The sequence below is a fragment of the Chanos chanos genome, chromosome 7 (assembly GCF_902362185.1).
Source record: "Chanos chanos chromosome 7, fChaCha1.1, whole genome shotgun sequence".
In the NCBI taxonomy this organism is placed as follows: domain Eukaryota; kingdom Metazoa; phylum Chordata; class Actinopteri; order Gonorynchiformes; family Chanidae; genus Chanos; species Chanos chanos.
Genome location: NC_044501.1, coordinates 9,532,900 through 9,542,790, shown reverse-complemented (window position 1 = coordinate 9,542,790; position 9,891 = coordinate 9,532,900). Strand labels below are relative to the sequence as shown.

At 43.1% G+C, this 9,891-nt stretch overlaps 1 protein-coding gene across 1 annotated transcript in view; it reads left to right on the top strand.

The window, feature by feature from the left end:
• Nucleotides 1-6,815, top strand: part of usp34 (ubiquitin specific peptidase 34) — a 50,576-nt gene extending 43,761 nt beyond the window's left edge. The window contains exons 68-78 of the mRNA XM_030779589.1: nucleotides 213-291; nucleotides 507-633; nucleotides 974-1,081; nucleotides 1,574-1,678; nucleotides 2,097-2,221; nucleotides 2,521-2,644; nucleotides 2,821-2,900; nucleotides 3,020-3,160; nucleotides 3,652-3,798; nucleotides 4,320-4,476; nucleotides 5,263-6,815. Coding sequence (XP_030635449.1) covers nucleotides 213-291; nucleotides 507-633; nucleotides 974-1,081; nucleotides 1,574-1,678; nucleotides 2,097-2,221; nucleotides 2,521-2,644; nucleotides 2,821-2,900; nucleotides 3,020-3,160; nucleotides 3,652-3,798; nucleotides 4,320-4,476; nucleotides 5,263-6,002 — 1,933 coding nt within the window. The 3' untranslated portion in view covers nucleotides 6,003-6,815. The remainder of the gene's footprint in view (nucleotides 1-212; nucleotides 292-506; nucleotides 634-973; nucleotides 1,082-1,573; nucleotides 1,679-2,096; nucleotides 2,222-2,520; nucleotides 2,645-2,820; nucleotides 2,901-3,019; nucleotides 3,161-3,651; nucleotides 3,799-4,319; nucleotides 4,477-5,262) is intronic.
• The last annotated feature ends 3,076 nt before the right edge of the window (nucleotides 6,816-9,891 follow it).

The following is a 9,891-nucleotide window of genomic DNA, read 5'->3' as shown; positions in this document are numbered from 1 at the left end:
TATTGAGGGCTTTATAGGAGCTTGCGTAAGCTGTTTGATAGTCCCTTTACTGTCATCTGGATGACTTTATGCTCCCCTTACTTTTGCATAGTCAGAGTTTCACAGTTTAGTATCTGACTGAGAAATAAAACTAACAATGTGTCTGGCTTAAAATGGACTTGTCAGCTGATTCTCTCTCTGTCTCTCTCTCTCTCTCTCTCTCTGTCTCACAGTGCCTTCCGTGTGTTGTTGGAGAACGATGAGGACAGACTGCTGGTTGTTTTCAACCGAGGTCTCATACTTATGACTGAGGTGCTTTCACGCTTTTGAACGAATTAAATGTTATTTTAAGTTAACTTAGAGAAAGTTACGTTTAGAATAACTTGTGGTTTGCTGATCTTAAATGCAATACATTTTGTTTTTTTCTTATTCTGTTGCTCACTCGCGCTCGCTCTCTCTCTCTCTCTCTCTCTCTCTCTCTCTCTCTCTCTCTCTCTCTCTCTCTCTCTCTCTCTTTTCACCCTTAGTCATTTAATACATTGCACATGATGTATCATGAGGCCACAGCGTGTCATGTGACAGGGGACCTGGTGGAGCTGCTGTCCATCTTCCTGTCGGTCCTCAAAGCCACACGACCCTACCTTCAGCGCAAAGGTCACTACCTGCATCCCACGTCTGTCATTTGGGTCTCCACACTTCACACAAGCCCAGTAGATCACAACCAAGCATTTTCAAACTTCCTTTTTAATTTTTTCAGTGGTCCTCTGAGACTCTGATGTTTTCATATAAAGCTCTCTGATTTGGGCTGTGGCGCAATGCTTATCCCAGTCCTGTTCTTTTTCTTAATCTGCTCATTTTTACCAAGAGAGTCACCTTCCCCTGCATTCTTCAGGAGCATACTGAAAGTTTTGCTGAATATTGTCAAATAACATTTCTTTATCTGTCTATGTCTGTGTGTGTGTGTGTGTGTGTGTGTGTGTGTGTGTGTGTATAGATGTGAAGCAGGCTCTGATCCAGTGGCAGGAGAGAATTGACTTTGCCCATAAGCTGCTTACCTTACTCAATTCATACAGCCCTCCAGAGCTCCGCAACGCCTGTCTGGGTAAAAACACTACACCTGCGCCCCGTCTGTCTGTCTGCCTGTCTGTCTGTCTGTCTTTAATCTGTATCTAACACTTCACTGCTCTTCTTTTTATCCTTTTCTTATCCTGTCCCTCCCTCTCTCTCTCTCTCTCTCTCTCTCTCTCTCTCTCTCTCTCTCTCTCTCTCTTTCTTTTTTTTTTTAACTTAAACTAAACTCTGCGTGTCAGTACTGGATGTTGTAAATTGATTGTATCCATCCTTCTGAGTATCAGCTCTGTTTGATACCCTCTATTTAACGGTCAACTGAGAATAACTAAAATACATTTAAAATTACTACACTAACATTTGTGGAGTGCAGAAGTAGTCCTGCTTCTTGTTGTGAGTGTGTTTAATGCTCATGTTTGTGTGTGTCTGTGTGTGTCTGTGTGTCTGTGTGTGTGTCTGTGTGTGTCTGTGTGTGTGTGTGTGTGTGTGTGTGTGTGTCTGTGTGTGTGTGTGTTTTGTTTTGCAGACGTGCTGAAGGAGCTGGTGCTTCTGAGCCCTCATGACTTCCTGCACACACTCGTGCCCTTCCTACAGCACAACCACTGTACTTATCACCATAGCAACATCCCCAGTAAGTCTCATTCCTGTCTCTCACAGTTCCTCACTGTCTCAAGTTATTCCACATTCTGCTTTATTTTTTCCATTGTTTGTTTGCTTGTTTGTTTTCTTTAACCTGATGCTCTAGATTCTTCATTTGCTCTTGAATTGTCTATTAATTTGTTAGTGCATTGCAGTGACATTCATAATGATGTATAATAAATATACGTGTGTGTATGTATGTATGTATGTGTGTGTGTGTGTGTGTGTGTGTGTGTGTATGTGTATATATATATATATATATATATATATATATATATATATATATATATGTGTGTACACACACATACATAGTTTGAGTTTTAGGAGTCTCAGACTGTTTCTGATATTTTTAAAACACAAACCACTCAGTCTAGGTTCTCTCTCTCTCTCTCTCTCTTTCTCTCTCTCAGTGTCTTTTGGGCCGTACCTGCCATGTAGAGAGAATATTAAGTTAATGGGCGGGAAAAACAACATTCGTCCTCCCAGACCAGAGCTGAACATGTGTCTGCTTCCCTCCATGGTGGAAACCAGTAAGGTGTGTATGTGACAGGGAGACACTGCTGAGAGTGTCTGTACAGGCACGTAAAGGATTGAAGAGTAGACAGCATGATGGAGTAACTTTTGATTTACTTGATTTTTATATTTGTGTGTTAGAGAATGAATATATATTGTGGCTCATGTGTATGTCCAGTAAACAGCTGAAGAGTATACAACACATAAAGCTGGACTCTCTCTCTCACTCTCTCACTCTCTCTCTCTCACTCTCTCGCTCGCTCTCTCTCTCTCTCTCTCTCATTCACTCTATCTTTCTCTCTCTCTGCGTTTCTGTCTCAGGGAAAAGATGAGGTTTATGATCAGATGCTCCTGGACTATTTCCTGTCTTACCACCAGTTCATTCACCTTCTCTGCAGAGTGGCCATCAACTGTGAGAAATTCACAGAGACACTCATCAAACTGAGTACGGAACTTTAAATTGCTTTATTTGGGCCTTTTGAACTTGCATGCACAAGTTGAGCATGTATGTTTTTTTGTTTAAAGACTCTGTGTTGCGTTTCTGACTTCTGTCTCTCTTTCTGTGTGTGTGTGTGTGTGTGTGTGTGTGTGTGTTTTCTAATGTGTTTGGTCTCTACACAGGTGTACTGATAGCATATGAAGGGCTTCCTCTCCATCTGGCCCTCTTTCCCAAACTCTGGACTGAACTCAGTCAGTCCCAGGTGTGGCATCTGGCAGTCCAATACAAGCACACTTACAAACACAGTTAACACACTTACAATATGTTCATACCGTGTGACCAGTCTTACATATGACTGAATGCTGTCTGTGTTTGTGTCAGTCTGCCATGGCGAAGACGTGTGTGAAGCTGTTGTGTGAGGATCCCGCGTTTGCCGAGTACATTAAGTGCATTCTGATGGATGAGCGGACCTTCCTAAACAACAACATCGCCTACTCATTCCTTACCTGTTTCTTACACAAGGTAACACACACGTGGACACACACGCACGCAAACACACACACGCGCGCGCAAACACACACGCGCGTGCAAACACACACACGCATAAAAAAAAAACACACACATGCATGCAAACACACACCTTCCTACTTCCTACATTCATACTTATTCAGTTATCCTTTCTCTGCCACACACACACACACAGAGACACACACACACGCACCCCTTCTCTCATATAAATAAATAAATAAATAAATACAGACACACTCACACACACACACCCTCTCTCAAATAAATAAATAAATAAATACACACACACCCGCACACTCAACCTGACCGACATGTCCATGCAAATACAGCTGCACATGGATTAGGCTACAAGTATTACCTTATTGTTTGTGCTCTGAGTTTTATTACAATACTGCCGCTCTGAGATGGTAAATGATCTGTGTTACCCTTGGTTTACTCTTCCTCTGTGTGTGTGTGACTGTGCGTCTGTGTGTATGTGTACACAGGTGCAGGCGCAGGTTTTTTCGGGGCCCAGTTGCTCCAACCTCATCAGCATCCTGGTAACAAATCTGTTGAATGAGTATCACAACCTACAACCTGAGCTGACCAATCAGAGACTAGAGATCAACAAGACCAGCAGCCACCTGAATGCAGTCAGTACCCACCACATCCCCCCCTTACCATTTCTCCCTCACATATTCCCTGTTCTCTTTCTTTCTCCCATTTTTCTCTCTTCCACCTTTCTCTCTCTCTCTCTCTCTCTCTGTGTGCTTAATTAAGTCCACTCACCTTTGGTCTGTTTATCCTCAACTCCCTCTTCCGCTCCTGCTGTTAGTTCAGATGAATTATAACTCTCTCTCTGTGTGTGTGTGTCTGTGTGTGTGTGTGTGTGTGTGTGTGTGTGTGTGTCTGTGTGTGTCTGTGTGTGTGTGTGTGTGTGTGTCTGTGTGTGTGTGTGTGTCTGTGTGTGTGTCTGTGTGTGTGTCTGTGTGTGTGTGTGTGTGTGTGTGTGTGTGTGTGTGTGTGTCTGTGTGTGTGTGTGTGTGTGTCTGTGTGTGTGTGTGTGTGTGTGTGTGTGTGTGTGTGTGTGTCTGTGTGTGTGTGTCTGTGTGTGTGTGTCTGTGTGTGTGTGTGTGTGTGTGTCTGTGTGTGTGTGTGTGTGTGTGTGGGGTAGGCTCTGAGAGCGTTGGTGTTGCTGTTGTCGGTGCATGCTCCACAGCAGTTAGACGCTGCTCTGGCGCCAGCCCTACAGGAGCTGCTGTCAAAGTGCAGAGCCTGTCTTCAGCACCGCACTGCCCTGGAGCAGGAGGCCAAGGACCGCAAGCTTAAAGGTACACACACACACACTCACACGCACACTCACACGCACACTCACACGCACACACACACACGCTCACTCACACACACACACACACACACACTCACACTCACACACACACACACACATGCACACACACACGCTCACTCACACACACACACACACACTCACACGCACACACACACACGCTCACTCACACACACTCACACTCACACACACACACACACACACGCACACACACGCACACTCACACACGCTCACTCACACACACACACACACACTCACACACACACTCACACACTCACACACACACACACTAACACACACACACACACTCACACACACTCACACACACACACACACTCACACACACACACACACACACACACACACACACACACACACACACGCGCATTAAACCAAACTCTCTATAGTCACCCTGTAATGCTAAAGCAGTGTGTGTGGTATAGTGTAGAGTAAAAAGGCTCTTTTTAACTGATGAACAACAATTGATCAATTCCACTTACATGCTGAGGGACCATACGTACTGTATGTGTACAGGTGTGTGTGGGGTTCACACCTTCAGACTGGGGTGACTTTCATTTGTGACTCAGAAGCTCGTGTAAATGGCCATTGGGAGAGTCTGGGAGAACTGGGAAAGATGTGGAAGGATACATGCACATTGTACAGACCAACAGGAAATGTTTGTTGCGAATGCAGATCTGACCAAACAAACTAGTGGAACTTGAAGTAGATTGACTGACTCATGTAGTAACACACACTCTCTTTCTCTTTTCAGTGGATGATGAGGGTGCCACGCCTGTAAAACGTCGGAGAGTGAGTAGTGACGACGATCGTCCAGGAGAGGGCAGCAGTGGTCTGGGGGGAGGAGTCTGTCCTCCATCCTCTTCCTCCTCATTGGCTCCCTGCTCTGAACAGAAGGCAGAACCTCAGGAGGCTTTGACTCCCACCAGCACGTCCGACACAGAGACTCGTGACTCCTCTCTCATTGACCCTGGGACAGAACAAGACCCGCCCTCACCAGACAGCTCCTCCCCCAAGGAGGAGAAAATGGAGGCATCTTCCTCGTCCTCTTCCTCTTCATCGTCATCTCTTCCGGAGGCCTTTAGGCAAATGGAGGAGGCGTCCCTTCAGCAGGCGGCGGGAACAGCTGCGCGAGGAGAAGAGGAGGAGCAGTCTGAGGAGAGGAGTAAAGAAAGAAGAGACGAAGACGAGGAGGAGGAAGAGGAGCTTGAGAGAGAAGGTGGGACTAAGTCTTGCAGAGGCGCTGCCCCTTCATCAGATGAGACTGCACTTTTAGTCTCTGGCTCACAGGAGGCTGGAGAGGGGCGGGGCTGTGTGTTACAGGAGGCGGAGCCCGGCTCTGTCCACACCCCCTCCCAGAGCCTTTTAAGCGCTACGGCACCACAGCTAGACGCCCTTGAAATGCTGTGCCGGACTGTGGAGGCTACCATCGCCGTGGTTACCAAACTGTCAAGCGGCGGTGGTGGAAAAGGGCCACGCCCCTCAGCCTCGTGACGTCACTTCCTTGCTTTCTTTCTTTCCTGTTCTTCACAGTTTTGATTTTTGTTTTGTTTTGTTTTTTTTTTCAAATCACTTGATCTTGGCTTCTAGTCTATCTTTTTATTTTTATTTCTCTTTGTCTTTTTTTTCTCTCTCTCTCTCTCTCTCTCTCCTGTTTTTCTACTCCGCTCGGGCTGAGTTGTCAGTGGTTGTGTGCCTGTTTGTATTGTGATGCTTCTCTCCTTGCCTGAATGACAGACAGAGGGAACTCAGCGGTTATAACAGCAACACACACACACACAAACACACACGCATATGTACACACATGCACACAGACTCTCTCACACACACTTACACAGAGTCAGCCTCAGCAAAACATAAGCTGAAACGAATAATGTTAAAGAAAGACAAGAATAGCAGCTATAGCACATTCTTCTCAAAGGGCAAAATATTTTTTTTTTTTTTTTAAACATTTCTTACAGTTTTGTTTTGAAGTGATTTTGTTGTTTGTTTGAGCTTGCTGTAATGTATTGGGAAAAGGTTTACAGAATTTTAGTCTCTTCTTCTGTATGTAATTTAATTTTATTGCATTTTTACTGTGTGTTAATTGTCTTCAGTGCCAGTTTTTTGTACTTTATTACGAGAGGCAAAAATGTTTGCCTTGCTTTTTTTCTGTGGTCAATATCAAATCTAAGTTTACTTGTACATTGAAAAGATGATGAACCACAAGAAACTTGATTCTGTTAAGAATCTTCTATTTGTGGCCTGGTGTTGTACATGATATTCAGAAATATATATATATTAGATGTATGTATACAGCATATAGACAGGTAAACACCATATATTCTGTATGTGTACATCTGCTGTGTATATATATATATAAATATATATATAAATATATATATGCTGTATATATATATAAATGATCTTATGGTGCTTTATCGGACACAGTTAATGTGGCTCAAATAAAGCACACTTGATGTAACTGTTGGAGCTATATTTTATTTACTGAAATACATTCCATAATCTATCTAATTTCATTCTTGCATTTCCTGCTCCCCCCCTCTCTTTCTGTCTTTCTTTCTTTCTTTTTTCCTGTTTTTTTTCTTGATTTATTTTAAAAGGAGTAACTTAATAAAAAAGTAATAATATGATTTGATTATGATTAAAATTCAGTGGCAGGATATGAAATGTTCCTTGCAATGTCGTTTTCTCACACAAAAGTACACATAAACCACAGACTACGTTCCACGTAACGATAGTTGAAATGGGTTGTCATGACTATAGAACTCCGTTGCCGTGTGTCTGTCGAGGTGCAACATTCCACATGTAAATCAGGACTCTTGTACGCATTGTTGTCGATTGAAACACTTTGCTATGAAAGGGGTTCCAGTTTAATAAAAGAGAGAATTTTTTTTTATTAAAATAACAAATTAGACAGAAATCACTGTTTTCAAGCAGTAATTGATGAACAGGACTGCTATTTTTACGCAGTCTAAAATTTTTCTCAAGAATAAAACATTTCAACATTGTGTGCATAAACAGCTGTCTCCCCTTTTACCTAATACAAAATTCACAGAATCATGCAGAAAAAATAATATACAGGAGGCTTTCAAATTCATTCGTTTTCCAAGCCAGTCTATCCTAATTAGGGCAGCAGGGGGTGCCGGAGCCTGTCCTTGTGCCCATTGGACAAAAGGCGGGGAGATGCCTCGGTCAGGTCGCCAGTCCATCGCGGGACTTTCAAACTGCTTCTCATAAATATTACTATGTATACACCATGATGTGATTTTTTTTTTTAACAAACCTGTTGTTAAGTTTCATAATGGTAATTCGTGTGACTTTTGACAAGTGTGAGCCTGAGATAAATATTTCCACGCTATCTGACAGGCAGCGCTGTACAGCAGAGAAAACAGATATGCAAGCACTATCACAGACGAAACAAAATGAGATGTGTTCTATTAAAGGCAAATTATTTACATTTTTCTTCCTTCTCTGTAGTGCATATTACTTAGGAAATTAAGTCTAAAATGCAGTTTTACATGGAACTGTGTTTTGATTAACATACCTGTTTGTGATAAAGAGAGACCATGGAGGGTCTCTCTTTTCTTTGGTGTAGTCCTGATTTCACTTTGCTTTCATCAGTGTGTGTGTGTGTATGTATGTGTTCTGCAGCATGAATCAGAGCAGGCGATAAAGTCATAACTACATTTGTATGTGTGGGTTGAGTGTGTGCGTATGTGTGTTTTTGTGGAGGACATCTCAGAGGGCAGAAAAGACGTCGTCATCGCCATCGACATCATATGCTATGCTGACTCTGGGCAACGTGTGCTTTGTCGGTGGTAAGCTAGCAGCGCTATCACCACTGTGTCTGCGATCTAGCGCGAAAGTGCTGGTGGCTTGGTTATCTGTCATTTCCGGTGAAATTTCCTCGTTTCTCCCAGATGATGATCTTCTGTCACTGCGCACACTTCCTTGTCCCTGAGAAGAGACACCAGTAAACACACACCTCAGTCCCACAAGCTCTGTTTAGCACCAATGTAAAATATCTCTTCAGTCACCTCCGCTTCGAACTTTCTCCATCTAGCTGAATGTGTGAATGGGTTTTAAATACCCCACCCCGCTCACACCCCAGGTTCAACCGAGATTCAAACTTATTGCGTTTTCATACCTTATCCAGTTGACCATCCACGGTCCAAGGCACCCTGTTGGAAAAGAGGAAAATCTCGTTGAGAGGCATGATTGTATGGTTGACGTGAAGAGTCAGTTTGGGGGAAACTGGCATTGTCACAGTAGCCCAGTAGAAGTCAAGAACCAGGAACCAGGAACCAAAGCGTCAACCTCAACCCCATTATTCCATCAACGGGGAAAAACAAAAATCTTAGCACACTTTCACAACTTCAATTCTTTCTCATTTTAAATCCACTTCACTTCAAATCCAGTTTACTTTAAATCCAGTTCACGTTAAATCCTGTTCACCTTAAATCTCTCAGTGTTAGTGGGAATAAAAGTCAGTAACGCTTAAACTGTGTACGAATAGAAGGTTGAGCTTCTGTTCCTTGTAGCCTATGTAAATTTGAATGACATTGGTTGGTGGTTCTCGGCCCTTTGAGCCAATCGTCATTATTCATACATGATCGTGAATTTAGCGTGCAAACGAAAACGTTGTGATACAGTTCGTCACACCACTGTGCTTCTTACCACAGTGTTTTCAAACCGTGAACGTGTTGGCGTATCTCTAAGGAGAAAAATGAGATGCGCTAACATCCACTTACACGTCCTGTTGCTGTTTGATGTACAGCACCTCACGTGACTCTGATCTCTTCATCTTTTTCGTCCTGAATGGAAGAACACAATGCATCTTACTTTTATAGCCGATGCTAACCTTGATTTGTTTTTGTAAACTTGATGGTGTGACGGTATTATCCATTCACTTACTTCACCACAAGAACTGTTACTGTGATTATTAGAGCCACAATGGCCACTGCCAACACAGCACTCAGGGCAATGACGATAGTCATGTTTGATTGGTTGTCAGGGTCTGAAGGTGCTTCCTCCACGCCATGCTCCAAATTGGAATCGTTGAACACCTCCTTTAGTGTTTCTTTCACCTCCTGATCCTTATTCTTCAGCTCTCTGTGAAGTTTAGGTGTATGGTAGTGTTAAAAAGAGAAGGTACACTATTGCCACCCTAAACTTTATATGGACCATATTAAAAGAGTTAACTAGATGGGACTTTGGAAGACTACAGCGAAACAATCCTCTATATTGTTTTATTTGTACATTCTAACTAGTCTAAGGTGCTCCCTGGTCTAATGGTTCCCATCGCCATGACCTAAGTATTGGCTCTAGTGGTGTACATGCAACGTAAATGGAACTATTAACCTCTTGCTCTTAAAAGATA